Source organism: Monodon monoceros, unplaced genomic scaffold, assembly GCF_005190385.1.
Source record: "Monodon monoceros isolate NGI ecotype Baffin Bay Population unplaced genomic scaffold, NGI_Narwhal_1 Super_Scaffold_15, whole genome shotgun sequence".
Classification (NCBI taxonomy): Eukaryota; Metazoa; Chordata; class Mammalia; order Artiodactyla; family Monodontidae; genus Monodon; species Monodon monoceros.
The window spans coordinates 59,466,128-59,481,830 of record NW_021703771.1 but is presented as its reverse complement, the minus strand read 5'-3'; the positions used below and the strand labels follow the sequence as shown (position 1 = coordinate 59,481,830).

The 15,703-nt window shown below is 32.8% G+C and overlaps 1 protein-coding gene across 3 annotated transcripts in view; it reads right to left on the bottom strand.

Annotated features, from left to right (window-relative positions):
* The window catches only part of EYA4 (EYA transcriptional coactivator and phosphatase 4), a 258,455-nt gene that overhangs the window by 56,367 nt on the left and 186,385 nt on the right, over positions 1-15,703 (bottom strand). The window contains exons 4-8 of one of the 3 annotated variants that reach the window (XM_029223836.1): positions 14,212-14,336; positions 12,742-12,810; positions 5,873-5,965; positions 1,409-1,475; positions 36-178 (exon numbers count right to left, since the gene is read on the bottom strand). In XM_029223836.1, the coding sequence (XP_029079669.1) occupies positions 36-178; positions 1,409-1,475; positions 5,873-5,965; positions 12,742-12,810; positions 14,212-14,336 (497 nt within the window). Of the gene's footprint in view, positions 1-35; positions 179-1,408; positions 1,476-5,872; positions 5,966-12,741; positions 12,811-14,211; positions 14,337-15,703 lie in introns of those variants that run through there. The other 2 variants (XM_029223838.1, XM_029223839.1) reach the window with 2 other exon arrangements.

Genomic DNA, 15,703 nt, shown 5'->3' with positions numbered 1-15,703 from the left:
TATAACCAAAGAAGAAGAGAGAAGATGTGAAATACCGTAAGTGGGCAGGCTATAGGGCTGTCCTGTCTGTGAGTACGCTGTGTAGACGGCTGGCTGCTGCATCCCCGAATACTGAGTCTGGCCTGCATAGGCAGACATTGTTTGAGCTGCTGGTGTAGAAAGAATGTGTGGATAGGGCCTAAATATCAGAAAAATAGCATTACTGTGGCAACAAAGACTGCATATTAATTCAGACAGCTTAGATTCAGTGAAACCTGATAATAGCCCGGAAGTAATCCTCTTCTTTATCCATAATATCATTTTAACAATATGGAAAAGGACAAGAGTCTGAATGTCAGGAGCCCAGGCTCTGCTACAAACCAGTCTAGTTACCTTGGACAAATAATTTAAACTTGCTAAGTCTACACCTCACCTGTGAAAAGAAAACTTTGGTTTAGATATCACACCTAAAGTCTCTTCCAGGTCTATATTGCTTACATTCGAAATAGTATTCCAACTGATATGTAGATGAGGAAAGTAAAGCCCAGGCCAGTTAATTAGTACACTCATGAGCATATTTCCTGTTACCATGCATGACCCAATGCTATGTAATGACTACAAAAGTCATTAAAGGCCCTACCAAAAATTCTCTACAGAGAACTAAAAATCTTAAAAAATAAATAAAATTTAAAAAAAAATTAAAAAGTAGGCAGCTTCCCGAAAAGAAATGGAATGCCATTCCCTTCATCATGCCACATCTTATGGAATGTTCCCAAAATGGATATCCAATCTCTAGCCTATACTTAAGGATAAACACTCTAGCTGCTGTGGAAAATAACTTTTAAATGTACATGATCAGGAAGAACCCAAAATCTTGACACATCTGGCTGATGGTAACCAAATTCAGATACATCCAATGTAGTTAAACTTGAAATTTCTACCACTGTGCTCAGAAAGTTGACTATATTAGTCATAAAAGCAATAGTGTATATTTTTCAAAAATGTTTATTAGAACTTGAAATCCAATAAAAATATTGTAATGATGGAACAAATTATGAAGTGTTGATGTTTGAATAAAATGTAATCTTTTTAGATTTTCTTTAAACTAGTCAGCATTTTTGAATTTTCATTAAAAAATCTGTGTAGTCCGGTTTGAGCTTGATGCTTTCCTCAAAGTATATAAATATCCAGAATTAAAGCAATTGTCTAGATATAAGTGAGGGTGTTCCTAGACTTGTGAAGGGTATTTACCTAATGTCTAATCTATCCAATGAATCTATCCAAGTATCTATCAATTCAACTGCCTATCTATAACATTTATATACATAAATATATCCTGATTTAAAGTTGTTATATTGTATAAACATGATTAATCAAGATAATGCTGGAAAATCATTCTAACAAATCTGAAAGACTACTGACCACTTACTTGGAAGGATACAGCTGTGGGGAATATTGATGCGCTGATCTGGGGCTATAGCCACTACTTGTTATTACTGTAAGACACAAAAACCAGTGCAAAAAAAGGTTGCTTTATAAATATATTTCACTGGAGTGTGCAAAACTTATTTCAAGAAATGACTATGTTAGAGATATGTTTCAAAAAATTCATTCATTTTCTAAACAGAAAATTCATTCATTTTCTCGACAGAAACAGATGCCTAAACATTTTCTTCTAATTAAACTGTTTCACGTATGTGCTAGGAGCACGACACAAACTTTTTTCACAAATCATTCCCCTTCATCATTCCTCCATTTTCTTAAATCCGTAGCATGCTCTTACGTATTAATATGCTATGGATAGATATCCTTGACTATAGGTAATTAAGCTTTCATGATTAAAGGTAAATTTTTTAATTTGCAGACTTTATGTTTAAATTCCAAATATATTGCTCTTCCTGTGTATTTATTCTATTAGAAATATAATAAAAATTAAGAAAAATATGATGCTTCAACCTTCATTTTCAAGTTGTAAAATGATATCGTTTTCTCTTTCCTTTCATTTTGCCAATCCAATGAGCAGTTAAAAATGAAGGGTCCAAATAATTCTAATAATAATTGGAATATACACAGAAAGCATGGGTGATAATGCAACATTAAAAAAAAAAAACACCTAACTGCAAGAAGCAGCAGCAATCATATTTATAAATATATTTTGAACTATCAGAGATTGTACTTTTTTGAGAAGAACTTAAAGGTGAAAATCAGGTCCTATTAACATTTCAACCAAACATGCAGTCCCAAACTGGAATGCATCCAAAAGTTTGGAAGTTTCTCTTTCCTTTAACCATCTGCCTTGACTAAGACAGATGTACTGCAAATATATGGACCCTAAAGTGTTAAGGCAGTCCCTTCAGAGCCAATCCATACTGGGCAAGCACACAGAGTGTCTTTATTAGGCCATCTGCTGTTCATTCACTTTTCAAAAAGATTAAAGTAGTATACAATGCAGTGCTGGAATTAGTTTAGTCTAATCAATCATAGTTATACTTCAAAGTACTATGTCTTTTCTAAGTTGTTCATAATAATTCTGGAGCTAAACTTTTAGAATTGTAAAAGTGACAAATAGGCTTAGGTTGCTAACTATTTTATGAAACATGATATATTTCTATATCCAAATGCTATTAAGTACCCTTGTGATCTATTGCTTCATAAACACATAGAATTTAATGTATTTAAAATGCTATTTAGACTGTAAGCTCTGAGTACGGAGAGTATATTATAGTTTTCATAGCAATAATGCAGAGAGTACATTTTCAAGAATATTATGAATCAATTTTGACAATCACTGAATATGGTTAGAGGTGTTATGTTCTAAATATTTTCAGCAATCAAATTTAAGTGAATTTGCTATGTATATTTGAAAACACATGGACCACTGAACCATTAATTTTCTACTTATTTATTAAAAACATAAAGAATGTTTAAAACTTTCAAATCAATTCAATGAGAACAGGCCTTTTCTCTCACACTATGGGCTACATAATAGCAACAGTGTACTGCACAGGAAATTCAGTCTGATTCATTGATTCACAATAATTATACTCTATTTAGCAGAAATATACTTAAGTAAGGCTCAGTTCCACATTTTTTGCTTCATTTATAAAACTTCATTGTGGTACACTCAAGACTCAGACTATACTGATCAGTTATTCTCAAGACTGTGAAACTCAAGGCTTTTCTAAAGAAACATCAAATAATAAAAAGAAACATGCAGCTTTTATTGAATTAGCCAAAGAACAAAATTATTTCAGAAAAAAAGCTTCACATATATGAACACAAATCTGAATATATAGGATGCTTCTTCCCTCTAATGAATGAACCTAGATACCATTAGAATAATGTACCCATAACAGTATAAAGGCTCAACCTTTAAAATTTCATATTAATGTCTATATGTTCATTTTCTAGGTAGAAAACAAAACCTTTGACTCAGAAAACTATGTTTACATAAAACTTAGAAAGTTTATGCTTCTTAACGAAGCTGTATATATTTTATTCTAACTAATAAGTCTGCAGACAATTGAAAACAACAACAAAATCGGATTAAAGTGAGCTGAGATTATGCTGATCAAAGTAAAGACTGTTCCTACACAGAGCAGCCTAATCTTTCCAGTATGATTTCTGGAATCCCATGTACAAACTTAGGAGACCTTCCTTTTATTCCCCATTGTCATTTAATTAATCAAGAGATGTATGCAAAGCACTCAACTCATTATACTCCATCATTTCTGCATACAAAAGTTAGCAAAAGTGCTTGTCTTCAAAATGTCCTGAAAATTAATTAAAACACATTTTAATGAATATTATCAGATTCTCATAGGGTGGTGTCAAGCAGTTTTAAGGTTTTACAGGTAATACTGTAACACCTTAGATTAGTGACTCTCAATGGGATGAGAGGTGGGAGATGAAGTTGGGGGATGGGTGGAAATTTTGCCTGCCAGGGAACATTTAAAATGCTAGAAGACATCTTTGGTTGTCACAACTTGGGAAAGCTACTGTTAACTTGGGATAGATGCCAGGAATGCTGCTAAACACCTTGCGGTGCAGAGGACAGCTCTCCCACACTAAAAAAATTAGCCAAGTTTTTAATAGTGGTGCTGTTGAGAATCCCTGACCTAAAGCACTCTGTCTAATTGAACTTGGTCCATGGCGTCGGAAATGTTCTATATCTGAGTTGTCCATTATGGTAGCCACTAAAAAAACCCACATACAACTATTAAACACTTAAAATGTAATTAATGTGACTAGATAAAAAATTTTTGCTTTACCAAATAGTATTTAATTTAGACTTAAATAGCCACATATGGCCAGTGGCTACTTTTCTGGACAGCATAGCCCTAGATAATTCTTAAAAGAAAACTGGGAAACTATTCGTAAATATAATATGAGTAAATTCCAGACAGCTTGACAGTTCACACCTGTTTCTTTTTCCATCTTTATATTTTCCAGTGGGGTATTAAAGAAAAGATTGTTGGACTGACCAGGACATTATTCTAGAATCATTTTTACCAGTGACCACCTGTGAGGCCTTGACTGTATGGCCTTAACCACCTTTAACTTCTCTGGGCCTCCATATTCTTGCCTATAAAACGCATCATCACAGATCTCTGAAATTCCTTCTGGAGCTAATATCCCATAATTTTTTCATTCATCTTTCATTGACTTGTAGTGTACTATTTAAGTATATCAGCAATCACTTAATTTCATTCCTATCCTTAAAAACTGTGTTCATATATGCATTTACTTTGCAGAAAGTTTACAACAGTTACGGTAAGTAATATAAATGCTAGGGTAAGTTGGTGTCTATTTATCTGCTAAGAGGCAAGAGAATTGCTAGAAAGGATGTGAATTAGGACACATGCTTCTCTATACAAAGTGTATAAATTATTATATCTTTCTGTTTGGAGTACTAATATTTAAGTGAATACATGGCAGCTGTTTCCAATCAGTGTGAACCAATGAAACGGGATCATCTGTATCTATAAAAATCAAATATATGCTATAATGACATTATAGTCAAGGATTTACCTCAGCTCTTTTTACATGAGAAGCATACCCACACAAAATCCTTGTATATGAGAACATGAATAAGTATATATTAGAGCAGAATAACAGAACCAAGATTTAGTTATCACAAATACTTTTCTAGGTTTAATGTTCATCTTTCTGCTATACAAATTCCTCCTCAGGTTAAAAAAAAAAAAAGTCCTTTCACCAGCTAATCAACCAAACGAAATATAGTAACGAAAAAAAATCTTTAAGTCAACTTATTGCCTGTCCTTTTGCCCACCTGGGAGTTATCAGGTATTTATATTTAAAGAGGATTGATGTTTAAAGACACGCTATTGTTCTCTTTGAAGCATTTGAGCAAAAGTGTGCTCTCAGAGGCTGGGTTCTAATGCGACCAGCATGTGCTCTCCTGCAGCCCATTAACCTTTAATACCTGTCACTCAGCTGCTTACACAGGAAGGTTTTTTTTTTTTAAACCCAGAGAGGAAACAAGGTTATTTAGAAAGAATCAAATGGATAGTTTTACATCTCGAATGTTGGAGAGAAGGCAGTTTTTATGTCATTTAAATGGGTAAGTTGAAGGAACAAAGTTAACAATTACAACCTAATAATTAAATTAAGCACTGTATAAAATAATTATGAAAGAAGTCAGTTCTGCTTATTTCTAATAAGAAAGTCAGGGGATTGCTTTGCTGTCAACTGCAGATTCAGCAAAACTATTCTAAACATCATTTCTAAAAAAAGCATAATTTTATGACAATGGGTTTTCCAAAAAGTGAATTTATTGCTGAATTTATAAAAATCCAATTCTCGCTTATTCACCAGGAGGATGAGGTGGACCCCAATGCGTACAGAACAACACACGAGCTTAAGGCTTTACCTGACCCAGTAAAAGTGTCAAGCGCTCCATCTCCAGTCGTGGTTGTGGTTTCACTGCTGTTCAAAGGCTCTGTTTTGACTGCAAGGAGAGACACTACGTAGAAGAATAAGTACACGTGAGTTTTATTTCTAACTTTAAATCAAAGATGCTGACTGTACGACTAGTGGCTTTTCTAGCTACCATGGCATGCAAGAGAAAACTTGGGAAGTCGATGAGGAGAGTTTTGTTAATTTAGCTTCTAAATGGACATGCATTTATAGAGGATTTAATCTAAAAATCTTCTGCCTAAGCTGGTTTTCTTGAATCTGGCTTATAAAGGCAGTCAACCTTACACAGTGAAACAGCAGTACGTGTATTTGCATTTTTAAATCACCTAAGCACACTCTGGTATTACAGTCAAAAGGCAGAAGAAAGGAATCGTCAGTCAGTCTTTAGCACATTTAATCCAAATCGTAACAAAGAGATTTACTGCTTATATTTTATTCTTCCCAAGATGACATTAAAAAAAAAAGATTGCTTAAGAATACAACGAGGCATATGCAAATACAGAAACCAGGGGTGTATTCATATGGTGGTTGAAAAATGAAGCACTCAGTAAATTTCTGCTCTACAAAAGCCAAAAGAGCCATAAGGTACTGGGCTTTTTATTCTAATGGTATAACAATTTTTAATACATTATAGACATAAGCATAGAATAAGAGATGGTTTCTACAACACTAATTGTATCTTTTGAAAACTCTTTCATATACTATTTCTCCTTTGAGGTGGTATATTTTGGCAAAATCCTCACTTGGCAATGATGTAGCCACTGAGGTATACATCACTGTCATTATTAGATGCAACGAGTTTGGCAGGGGCAAGCCTCTACCCATTTTGTCACACCATATTTTCCCTTTGTGGCCAGAGCTCCATGTATCACAGCAGCAAGGGAATAAACTAAATTATTTTCTGCTTAACACCTCTTATGTTTCCTGGTCATAAATGGAATGACACAGTTCAAAACCTCAGAAGCAAGCAGAAAACTATAAAGAAGAAAGCTGAAGACTAGCCAACCACGGACAAATATGGCCAAAAGAATAGTGGGCTCAGAGCGTACCCACCAAGCAAGCAAGTCAGCGACGTTACTCTGTTAGAAAAGCAATTAATGATGGAGAAACATGCAGTAATGATTATGTTCCCTTTCCACATGAAGAGAATTGGCTGGACCCTCCCTCAGTGAGCTCTGGGGTTAATTTAGCATCCGGGATTTAACTATGTCATGAAGATTTGCTGGAAGATTCAGAGTCGAACTGTAAAGGTTGGAAAGAATCCAAACTCTAAACCACACTGCCTCACAGGCAGCACTAACTAACCAAGAATTCCTTTCATCTGTATAGAGATGATCCAGAGTAGGGTTTAGAAAGGTGTAAAAGCTACTCTCTATGATGCAATGTCCCCATCTGACTTCTGACATATGACAAAAAGGAATCGTCCAAAGCCTCCAGCAAAACTAAGATAAGAGACTTCCAAATTCTAATCATGGCTAAATTCCTATTTAAACATGTCTAAATCTATAACAATATTTTTAAAATAGATGTATTAATACTAATGGTTAAATATATTTCACTTGTGAAGTGGGGAGAGGGGAAGCAGAATATCTAAAAAACTAACCAAGCTAGACATGAGGTTTAGTTTTGTTACTTTGGATCCCAACTTTGAGGTTTGATTTCAAAAACTTAGTATTGGTGTTGATTATAATCTCCTCAATTTGAAAGTTTCAGGTGGTCAAAAGGAGAAGGAAGAAAAGCCAGAGAGTTTGAAAGGAGAACGAAGAAAAGCCAGAGAGAGAGTTTGTGGTTGCATTCATTATCCTGGAATCATCTCTCATTAAAATTTTAAAGGTCTGCTTTTAGTCAAAGACAAAGGAGGCTCATTTAGCTGAGAAGAGGCATCACTAGAAAGTATATAAAGAGAAGCATACACATCAAGATGTGTTCAGTGGACTAAAACACATGGATTTAAAAGTAATAGTTAAATGGATGCTAACATTTGGGGGAAAACATTACACATTAATCCAAACTTATTTTTCATATGTGGGTAAGAGTTGACTAATAGGGAAAAGGGGGAAAATTAATCATGCTGCTACAGAAAATAATTTTTGTTCACAGGAGGGCAGCATCAGCAAACATCTCTTGAGTAAGATGCAAAGTTATTTTGATTTGATTTTTATAGAGAAAGAAAGTAATATTAAGTAATAATAAGTTTTTTTCAGGAACAGAAAACTTAGAGAAGTGAAATGGGCATTCTTTATATGATTAGCTGATTTATTAAAAAGATGTTAAAATACAAAGAAGTGTCTTAATATTTAGAAAACAAGTAATGACTATAAAGTAAACATTATGATAATTATAAAGTTTGAAAAATGGAAGTCGTTTTCACTACAGGTCTGAATATATTTGAAATGTATTCCATTTTCTTTTGTCTTGCTTTTGTTTCCACACATTTAATATGTGCAAGACACTATTGGAAAGATGTTCATCAATGAAACAAATCTAGTTTTATGCATCTGTTTTCTAAAACTTATAAAAATACTCATTCCAAAAGTTTATGAGTGTACATTCACTGTCATGTTCAAATGTATTTTTTTTTACTGTATTCTATTTTTCTTAAGTTAACACAGAAGTTAAACAGGGCTTTTAATTTATTTTAAGGACTGTGTCCAATATCATTACAGTCCATGCTATCAAACGGAAAGAATAACCTTCTATAGAAGAAAAGCATCATCTTTATGAGCAAAATTCAAACTTACAACATAAACATTTTGATTTCAAAAGCCGCAATCATTTTTTGATTCTTAGGTTAGAGAATTTTGTGGTTTTATTCTTCTACATGCTCGAAATAAGTGATTCAAGGTTCATTTCCCAAAAGGTGGGATGGAAAATCTACATACATATAACACTTTGTACAGAACCATTACTTCAAGAAATAATTATATTGCCAGGCCCCCTCCACACTAGTTATCCACTTGCAACTTAGATGTTTTTCATAAAGCCAAATAGTAAAAAAAAGTCAAAGTCATTTTATTATATTGACATGATTGGGTTTTATTTTTAACCTTCAAAAATAATTGATCTCTGTGGACTAAATCAAGATTGCATGAGATTACTGTCAGCTATGGCTACTAAATCACTGATTTTCTCTCTTTACATCCCAACCTTCTTGCATACCCTCATACAAGTATTTTCAAAGCAAATTTAATCTAGTGCCCTCAGATTATCTTTAGAACTCAAGTACAACATTAATATATATTAATTATTTTTAGAGGAAGTCTATGTTATTATCATAACTTAATGCTCATGTTCATTTTTTGCAATATTAGGCTTAATTAACCCTTGAAAGAGAGGTAACCCAAGTACTTTACATTTTACATTTCATCTTCAGAGATTTGTGTTTAGACTGGTGTCCACTTAAAAGACTATATATGTAATTCCAAATATACTCCTTCCTGAACCACAAAATCTCACATAGCCACCTCTGACAACTTAGGTTCTACAAAGAATTTCAGGAGGAGTTAGATCAGGAAGGATACAATTTACAACACTGCAGGGGAGGAAAGAGGTATTGCCTACTAGTTTTATGATTTATGTTTTTCTAAATCAATTTTTTCACTCAAAAACCTATGAGCACCAAGTGTCTTTCATTTCTAAATATCCATGAAGTATTTAATTTTGTAAAATAATTTGATGATGCTTCCAATTTACGGCTTTCATTCCAGAAAGAAAATCTAAAAAGAGTAGAGCCACAGTAGTAGCTGGTTCTACTGCACAGACACATAATACTCAGAAACAAATTCATCCCATGTGAATCAATCATCTATATATTAAAAACTCTGGGAGATTCTTTTCTATGCTCTACAGATTTCAAATATAGAAAACACCATAAACCCAATCAGAATGTCTGATCTTGGTTCCCCCAAATCAGAATGTCTGATCTTGGTTCCCCCAAATCTTCTCTTTGAAGTATTTTCTTAATCTCCATGTAGAATCAAATATTCCCTCCCTCTGCTGTGCACCCACCTTGAACACATTATTCACTCATTATTTTCTTTTCTGTTTTCCTCTGCTAGACTTTTGGTCCCTTGATGGCTAGTATCATGTTCTGTAGGTCATTGGGTTCCCATTTCCTAGCACAGAACCTGGCATATAATAGGAACCTGATACATTTTAAGTTAGAAAGTGAAAATTCACATTTAGACCCTATCCTAAGCACTTCCAATAAATCTAAGTATTTTGTATATAAAGTATAGTTAATCATGTATCTTGACACCATTAGGGAAATTAAAATCTTACTTATATATGGAAGTAACTTTTCACATGATTGGCATGCATTTACATGCATGTATATATATATACATGAAGTAGCATACATGAATCTATATCTGGGTTGGCAAACTACATCTCAAGTGCCAAGTCTACCCCATGGCCTGTTTTTGTATAGCCCGTGAGCTAAGAATGACTCTTACATTTTTAAATAGTTGAAAAATATCAAAGAAGAATAAAATTTTGTGACATAAAAATTTTACGAAATTTGAATTTCAGTGTTCATAGATTAAGTTTTATTTGAATATGGTCAAGCTCATTTGTTTAAATATTGTCTATGGCTCCATTTGTGCAATGAAAGCACAGCTGAATAGTTACAACAGAGACCATATGGCCTGCAAAGCTGAAAATATTTACTATCTGACCTTTTACAAAAAAAGTTTGTTGACCACTGATCTGTATGCTAAGATATGATTATATTTATTATATTTTTATTGACAGTTCTTCATTTTAACAATTTCACAAGTGACAAAAATTTGAAAGGAAAATCTAGGTTCTAATATAAATCTGCAGATGTAATTACAGAATTAGGATTAAGGTGATGAACCCCTTTAAAATTACTTTCAGGAGTAATGTAATATATTTAAACAGCACCAAGGCAGTAGGGTAGAATATTAAGGTGATACTGTTGACTCATTCGTATCAGTAAAAACTATCAAAATTATCTTTTTGAAAATCTAAGTTAATGGAAAGATCTTGAAAAGCCACTAAATTAGCTTTTGCTTTTGCCTTTTGTTTTATTATAATAATAATAAACTGTGGCCAGTTTACATGTTCTAAATGCAGAAAAATTTATTATCTGACCAAACACTGGAGAGTCTTTTAACACACTGACTGCATGTTTCCATTTTCCTTAAAAAGCTGTTGCCTAATTATTATTGAATTATTAATTAAGGAAAATATATTGGTTTATATTGCCCCAAATTTACATACATTATATGATTTAAAACAAAAGCTTTGCCAGTAAAGTATTATTATCCTTCTTTTGTAGAAAAGAATGAAAGCTCAGAGAGGTTAAGTAACTTGTCCAAGATGACACAGCTAGTAAATGTAGTGCCAGGTTTCAGATCCATGGTCTTCCTGACACAGAAGTCCTTTTTTTTCCCACATGGTCACACAACTCTTAAACATTTATACTAAGAACAAGGAAAACTTGATGTTTTACACTTAAAAAAATTTTTCTGTTGGATATTAGACGTAAATTACTAAATATTGATTGTATATATTCACTATTGTAAAGTTGCCTATGTTACATTAATATGTCAGAATAGAACAACAGCCAGTGAGCTAAGAATGTTTTTTACATATTAAATGTTTAAAAAAAAAATCAAAATTAGAATATTTTGTGACACGTGATAATTATATGAAATTTAAATTTCAGGGTCCATAAATCAAGTTTTATTGGAACCTGACCACTCTCATTCATTTACGTATTGCCTATGGCTGCATCTGAGCTACAGTGACAGAGCTGCATAGATGAGACAGAGAGAGACAGCATAGCCTACAAAGCCTAAAACATTTCCTGTCTGGTTCTTTGCAAAAAAAGAACCTTGAGTGAGAATTAAGAGGAACTAAATTCTGGCAACATATTTTTTAAGTATGAAAAGTATATTTTAAGTGTGGAGTTAAAAAAAAGAAACTAAAACGAAAAAAATTTAAATAACGGGCATAATGGAGTACTTTTCATCCACTGGTCATATATTCTAATTTAATCTACATACAGCAAGGTCCAGGCAAACTGTGCCTATTCTAACTGCTTGCTTGTAATGCACATTTCTAACAGGTCATGAGCTCTTCTTTTTAATGCTAGAATTGGGTGGTTCTACAGAAGTTTTATGTGGTTTTGTTTTAATTTTTAAATTTTGATAGCATATCAACTTTTGGTTTGGAAAAAGTTTATTTATATTATATATATATAAATATAGGAATGTAGTTTATATATAGTTCAAAACATTTTAAGAGATTTAATATTAATTTATAATTTTAAATGTATAGCTTTCATCACTGGTAATTTTTTAAATGATGGATTTTTAAATGTTAATACTACTTTAGGTATTTTAATTGGAATATTTATTAAAGTCTGTAAAATAGGAAATATCATTTTGCCATGTTATGAATTTAATTTAATTTATGAAAGCCTATAGGCTATGGAGATTGAGTTTGTACATAGGCGCAATCTGCTTCAACTGCTCACTGACGTGACAGTTGTGTTGAATTATCACTTAATAAACTGATAGAAAAATAGTAGATGCACCCATTTGTGCAAAATTATGAAAAAGCTAAGAAAAGAATACTACTGACCTAAGATTAGAATACTAGTTGATAAGAAAAACATAGCCAACTGTTATCAATAAACAACTAAAAGGTGTGTTCATGTCTCCTTTTTTTTTTTTTTTTATAACAAGTACTGAACACAGAAAAGAGAGTGCAAACAGAAATAGCAACAGAAAGCAAACCAGAAGGGCAAATCCACACACCCAAACACATGCAGTGTACCATCATCTCTCATACTTGTTGCGGAGGAGGGGGTGTTGCAACTCAGCAACCAGTCTGCAGTGTTTAAAACAGTCATGTTGTCCCCTGAGAAGAGGAACAGCATAAGGGTTCATTGTCTGAATGCCTGCTCAGTGTACGAGAATAGTCTTCAGTGCTTGTACTGGTTTCTGACCCTTTTGCCAAAATTATAACTGCATGGTATCACTTTTACATTTTAGTTTATCAGGTATGTTTTAGTTCAGTTAAATATACATACATGGTGATTAGTGACCTTCAAAGTCTGATTTCAGAGTGCATGTTTTTTTTTTTTAATCTTATTATTTGCACCCAAGTTAAGGTTTAAATATAAATGTTCTTACTCCACAAGTTATCACTAAACAGTCTTATAAATTTGCAATCCTATAATTAATTAGGCAAAATTATAGACGCATGTTTAGAGACAAACACTATAAACAAGGAAAATGTTAATTTACAAAGGGTTTTATGTAAAACATTATTAAATACAGGCAAGTTGCAATCCACACAACTTTACAAAGAAAATTTTAGATTTCACAGTTACTCTAAAATAAGTGGAAAGAGGTGTATCGATTTAATAAATATTTACTGAAAATTTAAAAGAAAATATGATGTGGCAAATACTGATATCTAATAATATGAATAGCTTACAAATTAAAGTAATTTTCAAGTAATTTTTCACTCGACAAAAACAACTAAATCTACAAAACTTCAAAATAATTGTGAGTAATTTAAAATGCAGCTTATATATGTGTATATATGTATATATATATGTATAAGCTTTCTACGTATACATATTCTGATGCAAAAATCAGATCGTATTTTCTGACAGGTTGAATGCATTTTATAAAAACAATAGGGTGAAATATTTGAAATAGTTATTATTGTTGCCATATGTTGTGGCATAATTATGAGTTAATCATATGAAAAGGTATCTAGAAAAAAATTCAATTCCTATTTTAAATACATGTTAGGTATTTCTCTCTTTGAAAAGAAAATGCAGCAGATATGGACATTTTTCCATTCCCAAAACCATTTTTAAGAAAAATTTTGGAGTAGCCTTTCTCTTAAAATTCAAAATAAAACCAAAAACTAATAGAATTTCTTTTCCGTTTTCTATTTTTGTTGTTGTTAAGTAAGATCAGAGAGTAAATCCTTGGGCCACATTTTTTACATTTTGAAAAATATGTACAAGGGCAAATACAAAAAGGAAGCCTTGCTAAAGGCCTTCAAAATGTTGCTCGGGGCTATCTATTCTTTCTGAATGCTTCCAGCTATAGAGGAGGAGCAAAAATTTCAAGAAAATCAACAGAACAATAAATAATCCATTAACTATATATTACTTGAGTATAATGCTGTGATGTTATTGCTTATGAGATATAATATTTATTTACTAGCAGATCCCTAACATGTAAAGCCACAACAAAGTTTGAAACGTGATGCTGGGTGTCTTCAGGGTTGTACACTTACCTCCTGTCCCATTTGTGGTGACCGATGTGCTGCTGAGATTAGCTTTCTCCAGTTTGGAGCTACCAGGAGTATCGCCACCTCCAACAAGAGGATGAGGACTCGCTAGGTCCTGCATTTCCATAGACCTGTTGGAGCAGGAAGCAACAGAGAAAAAGTTGAAATTTCAGCAATGCTTTCTTAATAAACTCTGTATATCACTCTACTGAGCATGCAGGTGATCTCACAATAATAGGAATTGAAACCCACAGCTAAGACTTTTTGGTTAATCAGGTGAATGTGACGGTCCATTAAAAATTAATAAATAAGTAAAGCTTCCATGATAGTTAAGCTTCCTCATTTGTTTGTTATTTGTAATAACCATACAAAAACTCAGATCTACAGGAAGGAATGAAGAGTGACAGAAAGGTAAATTTGTAGGTAAATACAAAAGATTATCTTATTTTTCTCTTAATTCATGAAAGACAGTGAACTGTGTAATTTATGATATAGGATAAAAGTATATGTGACAACAACAGCACAAAGAATAGTTGCCAGGGGTGGGATTGGGGTGGAGATGAATAGGCAGAGCACAGAGAAGTTTTAGGACAGTGAAAATACTCTATGATATTGTAGTGAAAGATGTATGTCATTATACATCATGCAAACTCACAGAATGTACAGCACCAAGAATTAACACTAAGGTAAACTATGTACTTTCAGTGTAGGTTCATCCTTGGTAACAAATGCAGCATTCCGGTGAGGGATGCTGATAATAGGGGAGGTTATGCATGTGCAGGGCAGGGGGTAGATGGAAAATCTCTGTACCTACTGTTCAACTTTGCTGTAAGTGTTAAACTACCCTGAAAAATAAAATCTTAGGAAAATTCAAATCAAAATTGGTCATATGCAAATAAAGCAGTGGTTAGTGAGAAATTTATATCTTTAAACGGTTACATAAGAAAAAAAGGGTTTAGAATCTGTGATCTAAGTTTCTACCTTAAGAAACCAGTGACAGAAAGGCAACTGAACCCAAAGTAAGTAAAAGACAGGAAACAATAAAAAGCAGAAATCACTGAAATAGAAAATCTATGAACAACAGAGACAATTTACAAATCCAGAAGATGATCATTAGAGATACTGAAGATATTAAAAAGGATGATAAGAGAATATTATGAACAATATTATGCCAAATAATTCAATAATTTAGATAAAATCAGACTTTCTTGAAAGACACAAACTATAAAAACTTATAACAACTTTTAAAAACTGTCCTATACCAATTAAAGAAATTGAGTTCATAATTAAACATTTAAAAAACTCCATGGCCATATGGTCACATTAGTGAATGCTAGCAAACATTTAAGGAAAAATAACAGCCATCTTTTATAAATTCTTTTAGAAAAAAATAGCAGGTAACACTTTTCACTCCACTGTAAGAGACCAGAATTACCCTGATCCGAAGTCTGCCAAAGGCAATTCCAAGAAAAAAAAAATTATGGATTTATATTTCTCA